The 27,609-nt window shown below is 42.8% G+C and overlaps 1 protein-coding gene across 1 annotated transcript in view; it reads left to right on the top strand.

The window, feature by feature from the left end:
- gabra4 (gamma-aminobutyric acid type A receptor subunit alpha4) overlaps positions 1 to 27,609 on the top strand; it is a 39,741-nt gene that overhangs the window by 7,221 nt on the left and 4,911 nt on the right. Inside the window, exons 6-8 of the mRNA XM_053630553.1 lie at positions 2,323 to 2,457; positions 5,544 to 5,696; positions 23,875 to 24,143. Coding sequence (XP_053486528.1) covers positions 2,323 to 2,457; positions 5,544 to 5,696; positions 23,875 to 24,143 — 557 coding nt within the window. The remainder of the gene's footprint in view (positions 1 to 2,322; positions 2,458 to 5,543; positions 5,697 to 23,874; positions 24,144 to 27,609) is intronic.

Consider the following 27,609-nt stretch of genomic DNA (forward strand, 5'->3'; position numbering starts at 1 on the left):
TATTAGAAATACATTTTAATCACAAATAAATATTTTAAATTACTATTTTAAAAAAATGAAGATACTGAAATATACAGTATATATCCATCTATTCATCAGTATAGTGTTTTGACTGTTAGTATACTCATATGCGGTTTTGTATTATTAGGACAGATACCCCTAGCCTAAATTTGGTTTTTGAGGTACAGGCTATCTCTGTGTGGTTTAATATCTATGAGGCTACAAACCATTAAAGGAATGAAGCTGCTAATTAAGGAGGGAGAAGGAAATGTACTAGTGAAAAAAATAAAAACTTGATAAAGACCCAAACTTGTCCAAGCACAACCAGTTTTGCCTCAAATACACCCACCAGTGCAACGATCCCTAATAAATTGCTCAGAATGGTGGCAAGTAAATGGACTGTATTTGCAGTGAATCATATTTAGAGGCATTAATGTGATGTGGAAGCAAACTGCCTTGTTTCTCTACACAAAGTAGCACTGAATTTTAGGGATGTTCGTTTGCAATTCTTCTTCCATTTGTCGCATGCAGAAATATGAATCAGCTCCTCTAATTGCTTTTTTTCCTGTGAGAGTATATAGATGCAAAATTAGATCTGAACAAAGAATCCCTCTATCAGCACCTGCCTCTGTGGTGGTCAGTCAGCAAAAAAGGAAAGCTAAAAAGCAGAGGGGAAAACTAATCTCTGATCGAGGAATCTGTAGTTGGTGTACAGCAGGGGGCTTTTATCTTCACGAGCTGACAGATTTGTAGATAATATCAGTCCAGGAGATGGGGAAAAGAAAAGCTTGACTGGCGAGAGGCTTTTCAGAGCCCCTCCCTCTGCTACCCAAGTCGTTAGATTGTGACATTGTGGAGGAGGACACACAAGTTCTGGTTTTTCAAGAGGAGGTTTCATTAATCTCGGTTTGGGAGAATTGTTAACCTCACTCTCTTGTATTTGGCCTGAGGGAAAGCAGGCAGACAGGGAGCTGATGGAATCCTGTGGAGCCGACAAGGTCACTACAGTTTTTTTTAAATGATTTTTGCCCCAGGACATTGTAGACCTATTCCAGCTCCTACCTTCTCAATCTCTCTGTTTTGTACACTGGTTTTCCTCTGTTGCATAATTCTGTTATTTTAATTGTCACTGTTTTTCTTTGCTCATTTTTCTAATATGCTTTCCTTCCTTACATTAATTCCTTATTTCCTGTACTCACACTTTCGTACCTGCATTAACCTCACACACTCCCCTCTTGCTGTTGGTGGATGTTTCGTTCCACTTCAGCAATGATTTTTCTCAGCTCTACCTCACACTACTGTGGAGAGAGAGAGAGAGAGAGAGAGAGAGAGAGAGAGAGAGAGAGAGAGAGAGAGAGAGGGGGAAACAGAAAAAGATGGATGGTCTCAAAGGAGGACAGGAGAATTGGGACAATGGGAGCTGAAAGACAGGCCTATCAGAACAAAATCCTGAACATATACTCTGCCCATCATTTGGCACTTGATGTATAGAGTGATACTCCGGTGTATTCCACCTCTACTGAGCTCTGCCTGATTTTCTATGATTGCTCATTCCATGCTTGTTTGTGTAGCAGTAATTGCAGTGTACAGTGTATGTGGCTGAGTGTGATGTCCTTGCCAGTGTTAGAACACTGGCTGACACACACCAGGGACATGCAGATTGTGACACTGCAGTGAACCCACAGGGCTGACATGTGTCCTATCTTGTCCTATCCAAAATTAACCCAAACTCTCATGAACACATTAGCACTCTGAGATATAGATATATATATATATATATATATATATATATATATATATATATATATATATATATATATATATATATATATATATACGTGTGTGTGTGTGTGTGTGTGTGTATGTATATATATATATATATATATATATATATATATATATATACATATATGTATATATGTATATACACACACACCATTCCATGCTCTACCTATCTATACCTCACTCACATCATCTCAGACATTTAAACATCATTTCTTACTTCTTCATTCGTCTCTGTGCACTTTCCATTTGTTACTGACACACACTCCATGTCCAAGCTCAACCACCGCTCTCAAAATAACTTTTATTTCAAAATAACGATGTGACATCGCAACAGATCAGCACTTTTTTGACACGTTTGGGGTTTTTTTTCTTTTTTTTTTTTTCCTCTTGACTTTCCTAACCTCACACACACACACACACAAACACACACACACACACACACACACACACACACACACATACACACACACACAGTGTCATGACACACTGTGTCCAGCTCCAACCATCCTTCTCAAAAATAACTGTGTTATTTCCCAGATGCTTACCCTAAGACTGAGATGATCTACACATGGACCAAGCACTCTGTGGAAGTTCCTCCTGAATCATCCAGCCTTGTTCAGTATGATCTGATTGGACAAACTGTCTCCAGTGAAACAGTGAAATCTATTACAGGTACACACATAGATCCTTTGAACAAAATGACAAACTACCTTCTCTTGCAGAAAAAGTATAGCTCGAGTTGTTTCTTTACTGTATGCATTAAATGCAGTAATAACTTGAAGGTTTATATAAAATCAGTAGGGACACAGTGGGAAGGGAAAGAAAATATATGTCAGATACAATCACAAATATTGTATAGCATGTTTACAGCGGTGATAACACTTGATGAATGTCCTTAGATATACTGTATATTTATTTTATATATTTCTTTGCCTTATCATTTGCAAATCATTTGTAGCTGACATGGTGAATTATATAATACTTAAATAATTTAGGATTGTAGGATTTTACTGTTGGGTATGGAAGCCCGTTTCTGCCACAGTTGATTAAACTTTCTCGTAATAATGACTTAACATCTCACAATAATGAGAAACTTTCTCATAATAATGACTTAACATCCCACAATAATGAGAAACTTTGTCATAACAGTGACTTAACATCTCACAATAATGAGAAACTTTCTCGCAATCATGAGAAACCTTCTCGCAATAATGAGAAACTTTCTCGTAATAATGACTTAACATCTCGCAATAATGACTTAACATCTCATGATAATGAGACACTTTCTCATAATAATGAGAAACTTTCTCGTAATAATGAGACACTTTCTCATAATAATGACTTAACGTCTCATAAAAATGAGACACTTTCTCATAATAATGAGAAACTTTCTCGTAATAATGAGACACTTTGTCATAATAATGACTTAACATCTCGCAATAATGACTTAACATCTCAAAAAAAATTGACACTTTCTCATAATAATGAGAAACTTTCTCACAATAATGAGACACTTTCTCATAATAATGAGAAACTTTCTCACAATAATGAGACACTTTCTCATAATAATGTCTTAACATCTCATAAAAATGAGACACTTTCTCATAATAATGTCTTAACATCTCACAATAATGAGACACTTTCTCATAATAATGAGAAACTTTCTTGTAATAAGGAGATGTTAGTCATTATTACGAGAAAGTTTCTCATTATTATGTGATGTTAGTCATAATTATGAAAAAGTCTCTCATTATTATGACTTACAGAATCATGTTTTTTACTCAACTACGGTGGAAATGGGCTTCCATAGTTGGGGCATGTAGGTAAGGATAAGATTTATTTGAACAGTGAAATTTCATGTAAAACTAAAGACAAAAGCAAATACCGTGAATGTCTCAGTATGGATAAGAAATTCCACTTTCTGCTTAAATGCAGGATTTATATATCCATGATTCTGGTTTCCATTTTGTTCACAGATTGAGGTTTTGTGGTAGCGACTGAATAGTTCTAAGTTTAAATCCCAGGAAGGTCAGAAAGCCGCTGCTGGGCCCTTCAGCAAGACCCTTAACGCTCAACGGCTCAGCTTTATTTTTGGATTGCATTAAGCCTCAGTTGGATTGTGTGCTGCCTCACCTTGCTTTTGATAAAAGTGCCTGATAAATGAATACATGTTTGAGGGAAAATAGAAATGGATAGCACACCGTGTTATAAATAAATAAACAGTGAAAAATAAAAGGCGAATTTAAATGCTTTTAGATGGGATTTTTTTCCTCAGTCTAACCGCATGCTTCACATCAAACAGATGGTCCAAACAACGCCCCATTTCATGAGGCTCATGGTAGGAAATAATAATTTCTAGACTTCTATATACAGTCAACTCCAGTATTGGCAAGCTTGGTGAAAATGAGCAACAATAAATATATTCATTCATTCATCTTCAGTAATCACTTTATCCTGGTCAGGGTTGTGGTGTATCCATGGACAGGAATAGACCCTGGATGGGGTGCTAGTCCATTGCAGGATACCTTGCACACATGCATTTTCACATGCATTCACATCTAGGGGCATTTTAGCATGGTCTATCCACCTACTGACATTTTTTGGGGAGCTGACAGGACACCAGAGAACCTGGAGGAACCCCTCACAGACATAGAGAGAACATGTGAAGCCCCACAGAGACACTGTCCTTTCAGACTATAGTTATTTCTTTATTATGGCAATGATTGTGCTTAATTGTATTTGAACTGCCTATGTGTTGTATTTTTTATATCCATTACCTGATTTGTGTCAACAAACAGCTGTCTCTTTTGTGTTGAAAGCTTGGTGGTTTTTCTATTACTCTTAAAGGTTCTCAAGAATTCATTTGAATATAATTTCCCTGTACCTTACAAAGAGAATTACTGATAACACTAATATTGCATGAGCAAGAGTGCGGTTATACTGAATACTTGTTCAGTATAAAAACTGGTTGCAAGTGCAATATTGCTTTTATACAACAGTTCTTTAAACAAGAAATTAATTTTAAGTAAGTCATATTTCGGACACAAAATGGCCAAAAGTTCTGTTTATTTTTGCTCCACTTGCGGAAATAGATCCCAAAAAAGAAACACTCACTTTATATCACATGAGCTAGCTGGCTCACATTGATTTGTACATTCCTATTAAAGGTGCTTCTGGTGAAACTGGCATCCCTTCTTGCTTTTCATCTTGAACTGATGAGCTTTCATATTTTAAGCCAAAAGTTATATTCCTGAAAAATATAATTTGCCATGTGCACTGACGATGACACTAACACTACTGTAGCAACTAAGAAGTGGAATTTTACATGGCAAACACAGACAAGTGGAGTGATACACACAGTGAAATGTCCCAGTGCAGTTATAAGAAATATAAGCAATCTTGGAACACAGCTCGACCAATCAAATTAGTGGACTGGAATGAACTGTTGTATAATACTCATTATATAGCAATGTGCCTATTTAAAGAACATACAGTACTTTTCACACTTTTCTGGGTCACAAACATACTTTTAGAGAGAATGTGAAACAAATTCTGTACTGTAGCATAGTTCCAGGTAAAGCAGGCTGATCTTTCTCACAGAATCATAGCTGGAACCTCAAAAGGACATGATTTGATTGGTTGATATTGGGTTCCCTTGTCTCTGTGTGCATGGCAATGTACACAAAAATTAGAAGACAATTTGTGACAGTAAATGTTTTTTAAGTTGAAACTGCTTCTGGTTTGCCGCTCTCTTCCAGGTGAATATGTCGTGATGACTGTCTATTTCCACTTGAAACGGAAAATGGGCTACTTCATGATTCAAACGTACATCCCATGCATCATGACAGTAATCCTTTCCCAAGTGTCTTTCTGGATAAATAAGGAATCTGTGCCTGCCAGAACTGTCTTCGGTGAGTATTAATCACAAATCCCCTAGAAAATTCCGACTCTTTCTCATAGGTTGAAACGACATTTTCATGCAAATATAGAAGAGCAAAGGAATGGAGCGAAAACGCTGCCTGCCTCTCCCTTTTGCTCGCTTTCTGTCTTTGTCTCGCTTCCCTTTTCATGTCTCATCTAATGACGTCTCCCCAATTTCCCACTGTTAGAGTCTTTAGCTAAATAAGGGATAATTGTCTATAGGCTTGAACAATAGCAACTCTCACTGTCTCTCACTCATGTTCTGTCTTTCTTAGATACTCACTCACACACGCATACACGCACGCAGGCACATGCACACACACCCCTCTTATGTCTTGCTACACTTTACCTGGGGCTATGGTGATGCTGAGAATAGCACGTTCTCATTCTTTGCTGGGAAAGTGTACCATTGACCCACCTTCAGAAGCTTCCTCACAGTGTGCTGTGCTTGGAGCATTGCCAGCAGAGTGGGCATGAACGTGTGGTTAGTGACACTAGTGCGAGATGAAGGACAGTACTTAGAGAGAGTAAAAACAGCAGAAAGAGAAAGGACTGAGAACACATGATATGATTAATAGTGCTTAACAGCGTTAATAGAGTATTTCAAGTGGGCACAATATGGTATCATCAGTGCTTAATTTGTTTTCTTGGTGCTGCCTTTATTTGAATTGATGCAGCATAGGAATATTTTAGTGATCGTTGTTGCATCGTGGCTATAATGACAGTGTATGGAATTCTCCTAATGATGAAGCCTGCCATACATAATGACTCACTGCAATGATTCATGGAGTTGTATGCTTTTTAGTCACACCTCGCTAATTAAAGCCATATGTAAATGCTCTGGTTGTGCAGTTCATGTTGAGTGTGTGTGTGTGTGTGTGTGTGTGTGTCTACTGCCAGACGTAAATCAGTGCCCTCATCCTAAACTCAGCTGCAGTTGTTTTAAGGTTGGGGTCCTACTGCGACACTTCTCATGATCTTGTTTAATCCAAGATGCAGTAGATTAATGGACTATATGGGCAACCAGATTAGTTTAGCAACAGAGAACTAAAGCAAAGCATACTTAGGTCTTCAACACATGCACTTTATCATTTTTTTAAAATAGACATAACAATGATTTAAGTTGTTTTTATTTTAAAATAAAAAAATAAAAAAAAATCCAACAAAAAAAATCTAACTGATTCCCTGGCAAGGTCTATGGAGGATTGAATATTTGTATTGGTGGAAAGGGTACAAAACACCTGAGTAAAATTACACTCCAAAAAATTACAATTTAGCAAATGGAAATACCTTGAATATTGTCAGATTGACCTAGTATTTCCTATTATAAGATTACAATAAACCAAACATAATATATATATATATATATCTTTTTCAAGCTATTTGTACTCATTTCAAGCTTGAAATAGTCTTGATCTATTGACAAACACTTTTACTCATGTGAATTATTTATTTCTCAAAAGGAAAATAGGAAAGCTACAAGCTTGAAATTTGAAATAATGTCTAGAAATATGTTCAATGATCTTATATTTGGTTTATTGTAAACTTATAATAAGAAATACTAGATAAATTTCAGTATATTCAATATATTTTCACTTACAAAGATGACATTGTTTTGCAGTGCACTCCTATTATAGTAACAATTTACTGGAGTAAAAATAAAAGTAGTGTTCAATAAAATTACTCAAGTAAAAGTAAATAAATCATCTGGTGAAAATTGACTTGAGTAATTACTTTACAAATGACTTTTTATATGTGATGCAACTAATCTGAAAATGTTCTAGTTTTCTATTCTGTTCTCAGGTTAACTAATCAAGTCAGCTATGCTGAAGTGAACACCACCTCGATTATTAACAGTATATAAACAAAGGTAACGTTAACTGGCTAGCTAATTTAGCCAAATGCTCCTGGGGTTTTAGTAGCTTGCTAAGTTCATTATCTAGCTAGCTCATGTTAATTCATAAACGTATCTTTCTAGCTACATAGTTAATCTATTAAAGGTGCCACTTACACATTATCCTGGACATTGCTACTGAACACAAAAAGGTAACATTTTAAGTTTAATGCAGAGTATTGACACTATAACACATCAAAAGATCTGGCTAGCTAGTTTAGTTCACTTAGCTAGCTAATGGCTTAACTGTACATGTTTCCACAGGCTGGATGTTTCAATGGGTTTTGGCTCACACAATTTGCAGATCATTATCAAGCTGTTTCTTTTGAGATACCTGATAAATGCTCATCTGTCTTCACTGCTGATCCTGATTAAGCATTTGGCGTCTGGAGTGTAGTCTTTTTCAGTTCAGGCCTCGAAATGGAATTATTAAAAATTTGGACATACTGTCTTTTAATTAGCTTACTAATTTTACTACCAATACATTTATTACTAATAAATATAATATATTTTTAGTCTATAACGTTGATAAAAAATGAATGGAATGAAGGTGAATATTTTATTTTTAAAAACATGTAAAAATAATGTGTATAAAGTAAGATTAAATTATACTCATAAAAGTATCATTACACTGAACCATGTACTGAAGTATTGTAATGAGAGTACTTGGAGTTTGATACTTTCCATCCCTGCATATTTCAAATAAACAAAATTTTTGTATGTTTGGGTGTTTCTACCAAAAGGTACAAAATACAGGGTGGAGTCAATGCAAAAAAATATTAATTTAACACATGCATTGTGATTAGCTAAGCCTGAAAGTTACTTCAGGAAGGGCAGTTGTGCACGACTGAAAGGCAGGTATTACATTTGCAGACATCCCCCTAGTTTAAGGCAAAATGTTATTATTTACTAGGTTTTAATAATGATTAGGTTTAATAAGATTATCTCAAAATAATCAGAAAGTTTCTCAAAATTATGACAAAGTTGGTTTCATATTAGTTGTTCACCACCAGGTTCACACCTCTGATTCCAACAGCATTGAAATAGAGCCTGTAAAAAAAAAAAAGCTTTTATTCACACCTTATGAACAGGACATATGTGCTTTAATTTTGCATTCGTATTGTATTTTGAATAGTTTTTCTACATGTCTCACCACTTTAAACTATACTGGACAGACAATTACTGTATGTGCATGTGGAAGGCTGAACCTTTTACTTTATTCTACCGGGAGTCTCGTTCTGGCTGTCAAGACCGAATAGCACATTTTAAAAAATGTATTCTATGTAAATTAACCACAGTACGCCCACTAACTGCTCAATTACTGCTCAACTTCTTAAGGTTTAAGTTTAGGGTTAGTGATGTAGTTACTTTTCTTACAACTTGTATGAAATCCAATTAAAATGCCCTCAACTGGTCAAAATCCTATGAAAGTTGTACAAGATCAGGCTCACTGATCATACCTCATTTGCCAACACAATCTGACAATTACAAATTTGCAAAAAATTTACAGAATCCAACTTTTAAGAACAGTGATACATTTGGGGGGGCACATTTGTGGTTAGCATATTTGCCTGGTACCTCCAGGGCTGTGGGGTTTGATTCCCGCCTCCGCCCTACGTGCACGGAGCTTGCATGTTCTCCTTGTGCTTCAGGGGTTTCCTCTTATAACGGTTTTCACCCCCAATCCAAAGATGTGCATTATAGGATGATTGGCTTTCCCAAATTGTCCATAATGTGTGAATGTGTGTCTGAATGTCTATGCAACTGTGCCTTGCGATATGTTACCTGGGATAGGCTTGTATGGATAAGCGGTATGGAAAATCGATGGATGATGCATTTGGAATTGTAGCTTTTCCTACATCATTTGTAAGGAATTTGATTAAATTGTGCTCGCTTGATAGAAATTCTACCTTTATGAGGAATATGAGTGCTGTACACATTTAGAGAGAGACAGATGCATGAAAGAATGATTACAATCACCCAGTGCTGTTTTGAAGCAATCCAGTGCATGCAGTTTCACACCGTGCTCTTGTTCATTTGAAATGCTCAATTTGATACGTCAAGTGGATGATGAAAACCCATTTTGTATGAGAGTGCTTGCATAGAGTTAGTTTCATTCTTGTGTGTTTGTGTCTGGATGTCTTTATATATGATATATCTGGTGGCGTGTGTGTTAGAGTAAATAGTGTCACGGTACCTCTGTCCACTGTCTGATGCAGTCAAGCTTGTGTGTGTATGTTTGTGCATGTAGGAGGAGGAGAAGGGGGATGCTGGTTGCCTTTGTGTTTGTGTGTATGGGAGTGTGTGGAGTGGTGACTCAAATTCTGGCACACTGGTTGCTTTATGGCAGGGTTCAGGAAGAAACTCACACATACACGCATTGCTGCTCGTTCAAAGAAATACATTTTAATTAAGAATGAGTTAGGGGCGCCCCCTTGTGGATGAAAATTCCACTACGTCTTAGACCTGAATATCACAGCTTTGATAATATGCCATGTCACTTCTATAGTTCAAATCCCCCTTTTGTCCATATCATTTCTTTCACTGAAAGCCCAGAGCTTCTTGTTTTAACCTTGAGACATTTTTTGGCACATACAACGATTGTTTTTAATACCAGTAACAGCATCATGAAACTCACAGATCACTCTTGGCATAACTCCTCATTAGTTTCAGCTGTGTTGTTGTCTTTGGGAGCCTGAAACACAATCCCAGCCTAAAGGTATAGACAGAGCCTCCACACTAACTCTGACTCCAGCAGAAACATTTTGCACTCCTGAAGTAACGCAGATGCTTTAGTAAAGTGAACTGCACAGTGAGAGGAAGCTCTGCCACAAACACAAGGAATGTGAAGCAGCAGACAGTACTGTATTTGTTAGAGGAGGATGGCAAAAATGGATATGATTAGATTCCCGTTACTGCAGGGCTCCAGAAGAAAACACACAGTTATAAAAACACGGCTGGACTTTTCCAGACAAATGTTAGACAGTCAGTATGTATTTCACCTTGCAGTTCAGTTGAATTCTGTGTATAAATAGATACAGTAGGAAAGGAAACAAGCATCTCAACCAAACTTGTGTGGAAAAAACTCCTAGACCATGATATTGAATAATCAAATTATAATGCTTAAATATTTAATAATTTCTTATACTGTTTATAAATGTAAGCAATGTGTCAGTGTCAGTGAGAAGCAAAGAAGTAGATTTAATTTGAGCTGTGCTGTCACCTCTAAAATATAGCACACCTGCATTCTAGGAACCTTTTTATGTGGATCCAGCACCTCTGCAGCTGGATGTAAAGTCTCCCACAGCAATATTATCAAAAGAAATAATTTTTGTTTTTAGTTTACCAAAAGTAAAACAGAACAACAAAAAAACAGCAATAGAAATGTTCAAATATTGCTAATAGCCTCTTTCACATAATGTAATCATTTCAAGTTCAAAGTTCACCTGAATTTGTTGTCATGAAGCAAAGCCTAGAGTCATATAGCATTCACTGTTGAGTGTGTCATGGTGAAAAGAAAACAGTTATCATTACCAGCATTTTTTAAGAACACAAACAAAATATTTAAAATGGCAAGAGTGCAAGAGAACGAGCAGCATCAGGTCACTGATGAAGCAGTTTGGTGACCATTCCCATGACTAGCAGTGATGATGCTAGCCTGATTGTGGAAGATTTTTAGAAGCGCTTACGTGGCTAAATGTTGTCAACCTGCGCATGGCTTTGAAAGTGAAATTGACTACCCGGAATTAAATAAACAGCCCACGTACAGTTAACAGCCCACGTATAGTCATTCGGGCTTTTCTGGAGTACAGGGACTCAAATAGACAAAAAGTTCCAGAAGGAGTGAGGCAGTTGACGGCTACTGTGAATACCATACCAATGTCGAGTGGAGTGTGAGTAGGGTTTCTCCAAAATCTTATTTGTATCTCATTTGTAGCTCGTAGCATGAATCCCTTCTCATCCTCACCATCTCGTCTGTAATGTTTGTGAACATCGTGGGTCCACAGTTTAATCCCGAGCCATTTGTGCGCTCATGGATACGTAAGGGACACAGGGAAGAGTAGGAGGACACTGACATGACAGCTTTGTGGAATATTTTGTCTTAGGTAAGACGATTTTTTCTTGATTGTGTTGTGCAGTTAATGTTCACTGTAAGTACGCTTACTGTATGAAACGTAGCTTTGTTTTTGAAGTGCTTTGGGCAAATGTGCTGTGTAGCTAACTGAGGTGACAGCACATAAGCTGATAAAATGTGTAATCCATAAATATTTCCCTTTGTACTGAGAATGCTCACTGCTATTAAGTTCATTATGCTATTATATCACTGTTCAAAATGTGATCAATTACATAGGCCTACCTATCAGCATTTAATATCGTTGGCTATGTGAGATACTGGAAGCACTACTGCATGTCTGTAAGTTCGAGGACCGTGACCTTTCGCGTGCCTCCCTACCTGCCGGATCACTACCCTCTTAATTTTCCAGCAGATTTACAATCCTGCAGATTTACAAATTAAGCACTGGTAGACAGTATATGATGCTGTAATATCTTTCACTAAATTTAGCATCCTTAATGTGCAGTACATAGATTCAGATTAGCCATATTACATTAGTAAACACACACATGCATACACAACTACATGAGATCTAATTTTATTGATTAATGTAATGTTAGATACATAATAAGAGTCCAAATTTATATTATCCAAAAGTAGGGGTGTAACACAACGCCATTATCCGTATCTGCATCGGGCTAGCGCTCTAAGTATTTGTATCTGGTCAGAAATACAGCAGGCAAAGGAAAATGGTTTGCCAAGTGCATGTATAACTAACAAAAATTACCCAAGTGTAAGGATATTAGCCCAGACACATGAGCACAGACACACAGGAGGCCGTTGTAACTGCAAAACGAAAGTTTTCTTTATTTATGAGGTTCAGGGTGTACGTGCTTGCTCTCGTGTGCTTGCGTGTGGGCGTGGCAGTGTGTGGTGCGGGATCAGTGGGCTGCAGGGCTTCCGGCATCGCGCCAATGCTTTCCGGAGGAATCGAGGCTCTTCTCGGCGATCAGGCAGCGCCGCGTGTGCAGCTAGGGAGCGGAGGCTTCATTCGGGTCTGCAAGGGAGAAACAAACACACACACAATGCCGATTAGACAACACGTGTAGTGACACCAATGCTAAGCGCTCGCAGGAAGCCACGCGCACTTGTCATGTGAGCGGAATCTCTCGCGTCGAGCAGAAGAGCGGCCCTTTATACTCTCCCCTCGTCCACTGGATGGTGGAATTCTCCCGTGCGGCGCACTAGTCATTGGCCGGGGGTGTGTCGGTGGCCCCGCCCCACCGCCACGTGCTTCCTGCTTGTCCACAACATTGCAGCAGGGCCGTCTCTTCAGCGCCAGCGCGGCAGTCGGGAAAGGAGCAATTTTAATTTTTTGTGTGCCGGCTATCGGTCCGTCGTGACAGTACCCCCCCCCCCAGCTCCGAGCCTACTGCCGCTGCGTGTCGGGCCCACAGTGTGTCTCGTTGTGAGAGCCCATCTGCATTCCCATGGTGGGCCCCCGCTCGGTGCTGGACCTAGAATGAGAAGTCTTGTAATGCCAGGAACCATTGGGTTACCCTGGTGTTAGTGTCTTTGGCCTTGGCCATCCACTGCAGTGGGGCGTGGTCTGTCATCAGGACGCATTGCCGACCGGCCAGGTAATATTGGAGCTCCTCTATGGCCCACTTTATCACCAGGGCCTCTTTTTCCATTGCTGCATATTTCTTCTCAGCGGGGGACAGCTTCCGACTGATGTAGAGGACTGGGTGTTCCTCTCTATCGAAAGTCTGGGAGAGAACTGCACCCAGCCCGGTTTCGGACGCATTGGTGTGCACAGTAAATGGAAGGGTGAAGTCTGGGTTGTGTAGTACTGGAGCGCTGGTGAGGGCTTTTTTCAGGGCTTGGAAGGCCCTCTCCGCTTCAGCTGACCACTTCACCCGGTCCGGCTGGCCCTTTTTCGTGAGGTCTGAGAGGGGGGAGGCTACAGAGGAGAAGTTAGGCACGAATCGGCGATAGTACCCCGCCAACCCCAAAAAGGCACGTACCTGTTTCTTTGATGTGGGCTGGGGATAGGTTTTTACTGCCTCAGTTTTCTTCATCTGGGGCTTTAGCAGGCCCCGGCCGATAAGGTACCCGAGGTACTGTGCCTCTGTTAGCCCCAAGTGGCACTTTTTGGGGTTGGCTGTCAGCCCAGCCTTCCGGAGCTCCTTCAGGACCTCTCCCAAGTGGAACAAGTGGTCCGACCACGTGGAGGAGTGGATAACCACATCATCTAGGTAGGCCGCTGCGAAGACTCGATGTGGGCGCAGGACAATGTCCATTAAACGCTGGAACGTTGCGGGCGCTCCATGGAGCCCGAAGGGGAGAACCTGGTACTGCCAGTGGCCGTTTGCCATGCTGAATGCCGTCTTCGGCCTTGCCTCTGGGGCTAGGGCCACTTGCCAGTATCCCTTGGTGAGATCCAGGGTGGATATGAATATCTCCCCAGTTGCTCCACCAGGTCGTCCACTCGGGGGAGGGGATAGCTGTCAAATTCTGAGACTTGGTTCAGCTTCCGGAAGTCGTTGCATAGCCGCATACTTCCGTCGGGTTGTGGCACGACGACGATGGGGCTGGACCAGGGGCTGTTGGACTCCTCGATGATATTATCTCGCAACATACGGCTGACCTCCTCCTCGATAGCCTGGCGGCGGGCCTCCGGGACTCGATAGGGCCACTGTCGCACCACCACTCCCAGCTGGGTCTTGATTTTGTGGTGGACCAGTTGAGTCATCCCTGGGGAGGTAGAGAACACATCTGTAAATTGGCCCACCAACTCTGATAACTCCTGTTTTTGCCCGGGAGTGAAATCTTCACCCAGCTGGACCACTGTACCCTCATCCTGGCTTGTCTCCAAGGTCGCAAATGCCGACACTATTGGGGCTGGCTCTACCCACTTCTTCAACAGGTTTATGTGGTACGTTTGGGTGTCGGCTCGCTTACCGGGCTGTTGCAGGCGATAGTTCACAGGCCCCTTCCTCTCAAGGACGGTGTAGGGCCCTTGCCATCGGGCTAGGAACCTGCAGGAACTGTTCGGTACTAGCAGGAGCACCCGGTCGCCAGGTTGGAACTCTCTGGGTTGCGCTGGCCGTACACTCGCTTCTGCTCCTCCTGGGTGGCTTTCATGTGCTCCTGGACGATCGGGGCCACTCGGTCAATCTTCTCCTGCATTTCCTGCACATATTCAATGACCGAGCGGAATAGGGAGGGCTGTTCCTCCCAGGCTTCCCGAGCCACATCCAGCAGTCCTCGAGGTCGCCGTCCGAAGAGGAGTTCGAAGGGAGTGAAGCCCATGGAGGATTGGGGGCACTCCCGGACAGCGAAAAGTACATAGGGCAGGAGAAGGTCCCAGTTTCTTCCTTCCTCGTTCACCACCCTCCGTAGCATTTGCTTTAAGGTTTGGTTGAACCTTTCGATGGGCCCGTCGGTCTGGGGGTGGTAGACGGACGCTTTCAGGTGCTTAATCTGCAACAGCTGACACAGATCAGATATTAGCTTGGATACAAAAGGCGTACCTTGGTCGGTTAAGATGTCTTTTGGTATCCCCACGCGGCTGAAGAGGAGCATCAGCTCTTTCGCGATATTGCGGGAGGTGGCTTTGCGGAGGGGCACTGCCTCAGGGTGTCGGGTGGCGTAGTCCAGGATGACAAGTATGTAGTCGTGACCCCGGGCGGACTTGGGGAGTGGCCCCACGAGATCCATACCAACCCGCTCGAAGGGGACGCCTATAACAGGCAGAGGAATAAGGGGAGCCGGCAGGGGCCTCCGTGGGGCGGTGCGCTGGCACTGGGGGCAACATTGGCAGAAGCCTCGGACTTCTGCGTCCATCTCTGACCAGACAAAGCGATCCCTTAGCTTTTCCAGGCTGTTTCGTGGCCCCAGGTGGCCGCCGAGCGGATGGGTGTGGGCCAGGTGCATCCGTGTCTGTGTTTTGGTTTTGGGGACTACCAGGAGGTCCATGAGCTCCCCTCGGCGGCAGGCTCGTTGGCAGAGGAGGCCGCCCCGAACGAGGAAGTAGGAGGAGGGTAGCCTCTGGTCAGGGTCCTGATCGACCCCCTCTATTTGTCGCACCTGGGCCCAGCAGTGTTTCAGGCGGTCGTCTTCCTTCTGCTCCCGCCCAAAATTTCCCTGCCGGTTCACCTGTTGGAACACAGACAACATGGGGTTAGCGTGTGTGTGTGGCTTACCTTCGGCTGTGGCGTCCCCCTCGTCTTGCGCCAAGTAGGCCTGCTGGGCTCGGGTCTCCTTTGGGCGCTGACGTGCCCTGCCGGGTTTTGGCGCTGGGCCGGTTGGGAACCCTGCCCAGTCTCTCCCGAGGAGCAGGGGCACTGGGAGGTCGGGGATAACGCTGACTAGGAGCGGCCAGGTGCCTGCTTTACCCCGGATCTGGACCTCGGTCGCTGGGACTTCCCTGGTATCCCCATGGACACAGGTCACGGTGATTGTCCCGTCCCGGCCAAGTTCTTTTGGCAGGACTGTCGGCCGGGCGAGGGTCACGGTACTCCCAGAGTCAAGCAAGGCGGTGACTGGGCTCCCTTCGACCCATACCGACAGGGTAGAGGCTCTTGGCGGCCTCGGCGTGTGGAGCGGACACCCCGCCAACCAGGGTTTTTGGGCCTTCTTGGGTGGCCCCAGGTCCGGCTCCATTGGCATGGGCTCGTCTCTGGGCGTCCCATAGGCGGTTGGGTTTCGGTGGGCCCTCCCCCTCTCAGTGTAGCGCTGGCGGTCAGGCCAGTGGGGCAGGAATACTCGGGGCGGACTACGGGACCGCTGTCCTTCCCGGCCGAGTTCCAGGATAGCCAAAGCACGCTCCAAGGTGGCTATGAGTTCCTTAGGGGTCCCTGGCGCGTGCACTCCCACGACCTGTCGCTCGGTTGTTGGTAGGGCCCTCAAAAACCGGTCCATGGCTACCTTTTCTGACACATCGGTGGCGGTGTATCTGTCGGGCTGAAGCCACCTCTTGGTAATACGCAACAGGGTGTTCATCTGGCCGTGTGGTCTGGCCCCTGGCCGATAGTTCCACCAATGGAACTCTGCCGCCGCCTGGTGGGGGGTTTGCCCACACCATGCTAGGATCTCCTTCTTCATCTCTCCATAGTCAGTGGCTTCCTCCGGAGAGAGGGCATAGTAGGCCGTGCATGCCTTCCCGGAGAGCAGCGGGCTGAGGATGCGAGGCCACTCATCGCGATCCCAATCTTCGCGGCGAGCGATGTATTCAAAGGCCTCCAAGTAGACCTCGATGTCGTCCTCTGGGTTTAGTGGGGTCTATTTAGTCTATTTATTTATTATTATTTATATATATATATATATATATATATATATATATATATATATATATATATGTGTGTGTGTGTGTGTGTATATATATATATATATATATATATGTGTATATATGTATATATATATATATATATATATATATATATATATATATATGTATTTATTTATTTTTTAAATGGGTGGGTCTGTGCTCATGCCTGCATCCTCCACCAGTGTAAGGATATTAGCCTGCGGTGGGTGGAGCACAGACACACAGGAGGCCGTTGTAACTGCGAAATGAAAGTTTTCTTTATTTATGAGGTTCTGGGGGTGTGCGTGAGTGCGAGGGTGTACGTGCGTGCTCTCGTGTGCTTGTGTGTGGGTGTGGCAGCGTGTGGTGCGGGATCAGTCGGCTGCAGGGCATCCGGCGTCGCGCCGATGCTTTCCGGAGGAATAGAGGCTCTTCTCGGCGGTCAGGCAGCGCCGCGTGTGCAGCTAGGGAGCGGAGGCTTCGTTTGGGTCCGAGTCTTCTGCAAGGGGGAAACAAACACACACACAATGCTGATTAGACAACACGCATAGTGACACCAATGCTAAGAGCTTGCAGGAAGCCACGTGCACTTGTCATGTGAGCGGAATCTCTCGCGTCGAGCGGAAGAGCGGCCCTTTATACTCTCCCCTCGTCCGCTGGATGGTGGAATTCTCCCGTGCGGCGCACAGGTCATCGGCTGGGGGTGTGTCGTGGCCCCGCCCCACCGCAACGTGCTTCCTGCTTGTCCACAACATTGCAGCGGGGCCGTCTCTTCAGTGCCAGCGCGGCAGTCGGGGAAGGAGCGATTTTAATTTCTTGTGTGCTGGCTATTGGTCCGTCGCGACACCAAGCATTAAGAATAAGGAGCTTGTACTCAGTAAATTTCTAGATAATTATATCCTGTCATGTCACAGCAAACCAGCGACTCTATTTCCCAGAATGCACCTCAAACTACGAAAATGGCCGACACAAACTACAACTCCCAAACCAACACACAGACATGTTCACCTTCTCCGGAATACTAATCAGACACCTCTGTTTCCAATCACACACACACACACACACACACCACCCTTTAAGAGACTGCCTGTTCACACAAACTTTGCAAAGTATACACACAGTTACAATTGTCTCTGTCTATACCAAGCTGGTATCTGGCTCTGTTGTTGATAATCTGGTGTTGATTCTGTTTTGTCCTCGACTCTGATTATCTGCCTTTCCTGCTCTAGTCTGTTTGCCTGATCTCCTGACCTTTGCCTGTCTTTTTTTTTTTAACTTTGCTCTGCACTTTGGATTGTTATATTCTCATTAAAGCTGCCATACCTGCATTTGCTTCCGTCTCAATCTCCATTACATGACAGAATACTTCGCCTCAACACGGATGCCGCAGGTCCTCCAGACTTGCGGCAAACTGTCAGCACCCACAGGTGGCTTATGGGAGAACACCACCAACAGCTCGTCAAGCTGATGGTCCAAGTCAACCGACTTTCTCAGGCAGCTCCAGTTGTCACACAGACGCGCAACCCTCTCCCTCTGATGCCAACGTTGGAGAAATATGCAGGTGACACCGTCCCGTGCAAGGGCTTTCTCCTTCAGTGTTTGTTGTATTTCACCATCTAATAGATGTCCGAGACCCGGAAGATAATCCACTTCATGGAGTTGTTGACCGGCAATGCTTTGATCTGGGCGATGGTGATATGGGAACAAGGCGGCGAGCCCATCTCAAGGAGCCACAAACCCTTCTTCTCAATCCTTCGTTCTACCTGTCATTATAGAATATTTAGACATGGTTTCTGTTCTGACAGCGCTAATTGTCTCCGGTGCAGCGGGGAACTTCATTGATCAGGACACAGTCACCCAGCTCAACTTCCTCTCCAATCACTACAACAACCATGCAAGATCCAGGCTATTGACAGAGCACCCATCAGAGGAGGGACCATCTCACAGTGCACAAAAACTCTCTTACTCCACATTGGCCCTCTGCACAAGGAAACCATAACCCTATACATCACCGTATCTGCTAGACATCCCATCATCTTGGGTCTCCCATTACGAGAACACACAACTCTCTCATTTCCTGGTCCAACAGGCAACTCACACACTGGTCTCCATACTGCCACACCCACTGTCTCAAGACATTAGTCATTTCTCTGGCTGCCCTCTTTGTCCAGAGCCCTGACCATGAAGTTCCAGTCCAGATTCCATCAGAGTATCAGGACCTCCGGGAGGTGTTCTGTAAGGAGAAGGCCAGCGGGTTACCACCACATCCCATGCCAAAGCCATATCTCCCTGTTGTTCTCGCCTGGTTTCCCACTGAAGGCAAGCAAGGTTGAGCCTGGCCAGTACCTGGATGGGAGACCTCCTGGGGAAAACTAAGGTTGCTGCTGGAAGGGGTATTAGTGAGGCCAGCAGGAGGTGCTCACCCTGTGGTCTGTGTGGGGCTTAATGCCTAAAAACAGCACTGTTGTTCGGATGAGACATTAAACCAAGGTCCTCTGTGGTCATTAAAAATCCCAGGACACTTATGGTAAAAGAGTAGGGGTATACCCCAGTGTCCTGGCAATATTCCCCCATGGGCCCTTCTCTATCATGGCCCCCTAATAATTCCCATCTCTGAATTGACTTCATCACTCTCTCCTTTCCAGTAATGTGTGGTGACGAACTATGGCTGCTGTCGCATCATCCAGGTGGATGTTGCACACTAATGGTGGTTTACATACTATGTAAATTGCTTTGAGTGTCTAGAAAAGCACTATATAAACGTAACAGTAACTGTAACATCAGCCATATGGCTGTGCCGTTGAGCTGCTTTCTGGGACAAGTCTACCTCTGTCTGTAACAGAACAATGAGTGATGGAGGATTATATTCAAGAGGCCCTACAACAAGATTATATCAGACCTTTAACGTACCCTGTTCTGCTGGTTTCTTTTTTGTGGAGAAAAAGGGTGGTGGCCTCTGACCATGGATAGATTACTGGGGCTTCAACCACTGTTCAACCACAGTATCCTCTGCCTCTGGTTCTGGCAGCCCTAGAACAGCTCAGATCAGCCAGGATTTTCACCAAACTGAATCTTCAAAGTGCCTACAACTTATTTTGAATCAGCTTCAAAGTGCCTACAACTTATTTTGAATCAGAGAGGGGGACGAGTGGAAAACGGCCTTCAGTACCACCTCAGCACCCTAGCACCCCCTTGGTGTTCCAGTGCCTCATAAATGATGTCTAAAGGGACATGTTGGGGAAATATGTCATCACCTACATCGACAATATCCTGGTTTATTCCAGTTCTCCTGAAGAGCACATCCACCATGTATGCCAAGTCTTGCAAAGACTCCTTCACTATCAGCTTTATGTTAAAGCAGAAAAGTGTGAATTCCATCAGTACACCATCTCAGTCCTGGGTTGCATCATCAGCTCTGTGGGACTCACTATGGACCAAAGCAAGGTAAAGGCGGTGGTGGACTGGCCCACACATCGAACCGTGAAGGATTTGCAGCGATTTCTGGGCTTTGCCAACTTCTAGTGGTGTTTTTATTAGAGGGTTCAGCTCTATAGCACATCCCTAGATGTCCTTGCTGTGAGGAAGACCCAAATGTCTGACCTGGAACCAAGCCACTGAAGTGGCTCTCACACAACTCAAATAAGCATTCACCACAGCTCCAATCTTCAACTACCCTGATCCCTCCAAGCCCTTCATCATTCAGATAGATGCCTCTGAAACAGGATTCTGAGCCATCCTCTCACAAAGGTTCAGAGATAAACCCAATTGTGTTCGTTTCAAAGAACAGCAGAGCGAAACTATGATTTGGACAAAAGAGAACTTTTGGCAATCAAATTAGCCCTGGAGGAATGGTGGCATCGGCTGGAGGGAGCTACTCATCCATTCATCATTTTCACAGACCACAAGAACCTCGAATATCTACATACAGCCAAATGTCCAACCCCATGACAAGCCCACTGGTCCTATTCTTCTCCCGATTCCAATTCACACTGTCTTATTGACCTGGGTCCAAGTACACCAAGGCTGATGACCTCTCCTGTCTTCACAACACAGAAACCCAAGAGAACAAGGAAGAATTTATTCTCCCCCCTTCATATGTCATAAGCTCCATAGAGTGGGAATTGGATCAAACCCTGGCATGCATACCTCGATCACAAATCCCGACTTCATGTCCTTCAAGTAAGCTGTTTGTCCCTGAGCGATACAGGCTGGAGCTCATCTCCTGGGCCGATACTGCTGTAGCTACAGGTCATCCAGGCACCCAACGCACCTACCATCTGTTGCAGGAGAAGTACTGGTGGCCAAACCTGTTCAGAGACATACATAATGCAGTGTCTTCGTGCTCAACATGTGCCCAGTCAAAGGTACCTCAAACACTACCAGCTGGCAAACTCAACCCTCTACCCATACCTGAATGCCTCTGGTCACACATTGCCATCAACTTCCTCAGAGACCTACTGGAATCTCAAGGCAATATGAGTCTCTTGGTGATCAGTGACCGATTCTCCAATTGGCTGCGTCTGATTCCACTTCCCACCATTCCCTCAGCCTTCACTACAGCCGAACTGCTCTTCCAACATGTATTCAGATACTTTGAGATTCCAGAGGAGATAGTCAGTGACAGGGACCCTCAGTTCACGTCCAGGGTATGGTCCAGCCTCATGGAGAAATTGGGGATAACAGTCAGTCTCACTTCAGGCTACCACCCACAGGTTAATGGTCAAGTGGAACAAGCCAACCAGGAAGTAAGGTGTTTTCTCCAATCATTCTGTGCAGCTAAGCCTGAGGATTGGTCTAGATTCATACCTTGGGCCGAACACACCCAGTACTCTTTGCGTCACTTAGCGACTCATTTCACCCCATTCCAATGTGTGTTATCAGTTATCAGCTGCCCCTGTTCCCTTGGAATACCAACCCCACGGACTCTCCGATTGTCAACCAGTGGTTTCAACAAAGTGAACAAATACGGGAAAGTACCCATCAGCGTCTAGAACGAGCCACCCATACCTACAAGCAGAAGGACGATCGACGTTGTAGTGAGCATCCACAATACTAACCAGGGTACAGAGTTTGGCTCGCTACCAGAGACCTACATCAACCTCACACATGCAAGAAACTCAGCTCCAGGTACATCGGCCCATTCAAAATAATCAAACAGATAAACTAAGTCACTTACAAACAAGATTTACCTCATCGCAGTCGCATAGCCCTATCATTCCATGTCTCTCATCTCAAACCAGTTATCCCTGGTCCACTAGCCACTGATATTCCACCCAGTAGCCCTCCTGCTCCATTGGACATTGAAGGCCAACCAGCCTATCTGGTAAAGAACATTCTGAATTAGGGATACGGCCTGGAGGAACAATGTTGGGCCCCAGCACATAACATTCTTTAGCCCAATCTATGCAGAGAGTTTCATCCCCACCATCCAGAATGTCCAGGTCCAAGATCCAAACCTGAAACTGGGCCAAAAACCTCCTTACTCAGATGGTCTTGGTCCATTTGTTTTGGTCCACACCTGAGTGTGATAGCAGTTCTGAAACAACACTAAAAAGAAAAAGACATGAGGGTTTGATTCATCCATCCATCCATCCATCTTCTATACCGCTTAATTCTTTTCAGGGTCATGGGGGAACCTGGAGCCTATCACAGGGAGCATCGGGCACAAGGCGGGGTACACCCTGGACAAGGTGCCAATCCATCACAGGGCACAATCACATATACATTCACACACTACGGAAATTTTGGACATGCCAATCAGCCTACCATGCATGTCTTTGGACTGGGGGAGGAAACCAGAGTACCCGGAGGAAACCCCCGCAGCACGGGGAGAACATGCAAACTCCGCACACACAGAGCTACGGTGGGAATCACACCCCAAACCCTGGAGGTGTGAGGCGAACGTGCTAACCACTAAGCCACCGTGCGCCGGGTTTGATTCAAACAGACTGAAAACTACATATGAGAAAGCAACCTAGGGGTGAAAATCTATAACTGTAAAGGCTATAAATGTATCACACAGCACTGCATGTTCATTTTAATGAACATAGTCTTTGTTTGTCCATCAAGCTTCATATCTGATTGCTTACTCACTTCCACATGAATTAAAAACCTTCCACTCACATGATGCATACCTCTAGTCTCAAGATGCCCTGTGAACTTTTCTGGCAACCTGTTCGTATGTGTAGTTGTCTCCGTTTAGTAAAAAATATCTGTTCATTGCAAATGATGTATTCGTGTTTGGTTATCCAATACACTTGATTTTTTTAAATACTGGTTTATTATTGATGTGGTTTCACCACCAGAACATAAATATCGTGTAACTCTAATAAGCTTCATGGCGTCATAGGTGTGAATTAAATATAGAGATAGAAAATGTCTGGGGAAAGTCTGTGAAGGATTTTTTTAGTCATCCATATCCAGTCTGGGTTATAAAAGTTTAAAAGATAATAAGTCCAATGTTCTCTCCTAACCAAGATTCGCTTTTGTTTTCAAGATTAAACTACAGATCAAGTCACCTTTAGGAGAAAATCAACGTGACCTATATGAATGAAATCCTTCATGGACATTCATATACATTTCCATGTATGGCATTTGGCAGATATCCTTTTGCAGTGCCATACAGTTGTGCTTTGTTGTCTGCTTGGAAAATAATTATTTGCATACAGCTACAGTAGCTAGAATCCGGTGATACCAAATAGACACTAATGACTTCAGTTATTTGGTTTTATTTGCTAATAATATGAGGACAGAATATTATTGTAATGGCATAATCCATGTATGGGAAACCTTTATGATTACCATTAGCATTTAAAAACTAGGCAACAAACTTTTCACAAATTGATTTTTTACTTTAATCATAGCTCAGCATTGTAACCAGTGCCATTGTTATTTCCTTGTTATTTTCAGGTATCACCACAGTTCTCACCATGACCACTCTGAGCATCAGCGCTCGTCATTCTCTGCCTAAGGTCTCCTATGCTACAGCCATGGACTGGTTTATTGCCGTGTGTTTCGCCTTCGTTTTTTCGGCCCTCATCGAGTTTGCTGCTGTGAACTATTTCACCAACGTGCAAGCGGAACGAGCAAAGAAGAAAGCAGCCAAAAATGCTGTCACTGCAGCTGCCAACAGCTCCATACCATCAGGCAAGGGCAAGGACACTAAGGAGATTCTACAGGTGAGTATAGTAACCCTGTACCTCAAATCAGTATTTGGCTAGATAGTGAAAATTGTTGTTTCATTTGTCATTAACAATGTTATCTTGTTGAGTAAAATTTCAATAAAACCTCACACTGTAATAAGATGGATCAAGGGGTTAAAGGTCAGTTAGGTTGTTCTAAGACTGTGGATAGATTTATTTATATATACAGTACTGTGCAAAAGAAATGCTGTAAAGCAAATGTTTTTTAAAAAACAACGAAATGATACAACCCCAATTCCAAAAAAGTTGGGACAGTATGGTAAATAGTAATAAAAACAAAGATGAGTGATTTGTATATGTACTTTGACTTGTATTTAAACAAAAAATGTATGAAGACAAGGTATTTGATGTTTTACCTAATCAACGACATAGTTGTTTTTTTTTTCTAAATATAAACGTTTATTTTGATGCATGCAACACGTTCCAAAAAAGTTGGGATGGGCAGGACTAATAGCGATTTGACGAGTTGAAAATAAGATGATGTGAAGTGAAACAGGTGAGGTAATCCTCTAATCATGGTATATAAGAAGCCTCCAAAAAAGGCCTAGTCCTTCAAGAGCAAGGATGGGTCGAGGCTCGCCAATCTGCCAACAGATGTGTTAGTGAATGATCCAACACTTTGAGAATAACATTCCCCAAAGACAAATTGGTAGGATTTTGGGCATTTCACCTTCTACAGTGCAAAATATAATTAAAAAATTCAAGGAATCCGGTCAAATTTCGGTGTGTAAAGGGCAAGGCTGAAAACTACTTCTGAATTCATGTGATTTCCGACCCCTCAGACATCACTGTCTTAAAAACCATCATGAGTCTGTAATGGATATCCTGACATGGGCTCGCGAGTACTTTGGAAAACCACAGATACATCAACACATCAACACTGTCCAAAGGCGCCACCTACTTCTCTGGGCTTGGTTTCATCTGAGATGGACAGTAGTACAGTGGAATCATGTTTTGTGGTCCGACGAGTCAACGTTTCATATAGTTCTTGGACAAAACAGCCATTGTGTTCTCTGGGCCAAAGAGGAAAAGTACCATCCAAGCTGTTATCAGTGTCCAGTCCAAAATCCAGCGCCTGTCATGGTATGGGAGTGTGTCAGTGCCCATGGCATGGGTAACTTGGACACCCTTAATGCAGAAAGATATGTACACATTTTGGAGCAACATATGCTGCAATCCAGAGCAGGACAACTCCAAACCACATTCTGCCCGGATTACAAACGCATGGTTACATAAGCAGAGAGTGCGGGTGCTAGCATGGCCTGCTGCAGTTTTGACCTGTCTCCGATTGAGAATGTGTGGTGCATTATGAAGTGCAAAATAAGGCAACGAAGGCACCATACAGTTGCACAGCTGAAGAATGCATATTGTATGAACGGGGGAAAATTCTGCTTGCTAAACTTAACCAAATGATGTCTTCACTCAGCGTCCAAACACTTAATAAGTGTTATTAAAAGAAAAGGTGATGTTACACAGTTGTAAAAAGTTGACTGTCCCAACTTTTTTGGCATGTGTTGCAGTCATAAGATTTTTCAAAAATAAATTTAATTCACAAAATAAAACATCAAATAATGTGTTTATAATGTGTTTTCAACATAGTACAGGGTGAATTGAATTTTCAAATGACTCTTTTTGTTTGTTTGTTTTTTGCATTTTTCATACTGTCCCAACTTTTTTGGAATTGGGGTTGCATGTTTCAACATTTTTTTCAAATCTCACATAAAGACTAAACAGTAATAAAATAAACAAAGTCAAAATTTGATCTGACAATACTTTTCTTTTTAAAATAGTAATCCCAGTATAATTTGCATGGTTTTATAAGGAAAATGACTTGTAAGTTTTACCAAGTTTTACATCTTGGAGAATCTGCCATAGTTTTGCTGGAAACTTTTACTGTCGTACTGGCTTCTGTTTTTGCAGGTAAATCCTGGCAGTCTTCATTGTTTTTTTTGGGGGGGGGGGTTGTCTGAAAGGTGGGTTTTTTATGTAATATGTTGCTTTCTTTACAGACCTACAAACATTTTTTGTAACACAAAAAAAAATTTGTTGGAAAAATAATGTTTGGAAATATAAAATGAAATATAAAAAAAACTAATTGCCCCCTTAAACTTAAAATCTGGTTGTGCCACCTTTAGTGCCAATAATTGCAACCAAATGCATTCGATAACTGCAGATCACTCTTTCACATATTTCTAGGACTAGGACTGACTCCTATGCTTTGGATCATTCTCTTGCTGCATAATCCAGCTGCGCATGAGTTTCAACTTACGGACTAAAGACCAGACATTCTCCTTTAGGATTTTCTGTTAGAGAGCAAAATTCATGTTTCCCTTATTTACTGCAAGTTGCCCAGACCCTGAAGTAGCAAAGCATCCCTACACAATCACACTTCAACCACCATGCTTGACCATAGGCATCATGTTCTTTTTGTGGAATTCGGTGTTTATTTTACACCAGATGTAACGGGACGCATGTCTTCCTAAAAGTTCCACTTTCAACTCATCAATCCATAGAACTTCTGGGAAAGTTCACTACTGTGCCGAATTTTTCCATTTGGAGATAATGGCTCTCACTTTCTCACCTTTGGAGTAACAGAGCCTTTAAAATAGCTTTGTAACCCTTCCCAGACTGATGTATTTCAATCACTTTCTTCCTCATCATTTCTGGAATTTCTTTCAACTTTGGCATAGTGTGTTACTGGGTAAGACCTTTTAACCAACTTCATGCTGTTGAAAAAGTTATATTTAAGTGTTGATTTGATTGAACAGGGTTTGCAGTAATCAGGCCTGGTTGCATCTAATCCAGCTGAACCCCATTATGAAGGCAGTTCTGTAGATTTGGGGAGTTAGTAACTATGTGGACAAATGCATTTTCACACAGGCCCAGTTGGTATTGGATAACTTTTTTGCTTCAATAAATAACATTGTTATTTTAAACTATGTTTTGTGATTACTCAGGTTGCCTTTGTTCTATCTTAGATTTTATTTTAATTTCTGAAACAATTTAGTATGCACAAAAACAGAAGAATTCAGGTAAATACTTTTTCACAGCACTGTACATACACACACACACACACACACACACACACACACATACACACACACGCGCACATATATATAATATATAAAAATAAGGCAAGAGAAAGCATGGACTTTTTCCTCCAAATATTTCTTATTTGAAGAATATCTCAATGTTAATGTGTTAATGCTTTATCGCATTGGTCAGATCAGAGGCTTATAAAATGTCACTTCAAGTGCAACAATCCTGCCATCCTAACGGCAGACAAAATAGCAGCAACCATGTGTTACACCTGCCGCATATCACACGTAATCCTGTGTCAGAGGTTACAGACATTATCCCTCAAAAAAGGGAAAAATATGTTCACTGTCAATGACAATACACAGAGTATTTTTCATATATAGTCATATGGTGTGATTTAAGA

Source organism: Ictalurus furcatus, chromosome 8, assembly GCF_023375685.1.
Source record: "Ictalurus furcatus strain D&B chromosome 8, Billie_1.0, whole genome shotgun sequence".
In the NCBI taxonomy this organism is placed as follows: Eukaryota; Metazoa; Chordata; class Actinopteri; order Siluriformes; family Ictaluridae; genus Ictalurus; species Ictalurus furcatus.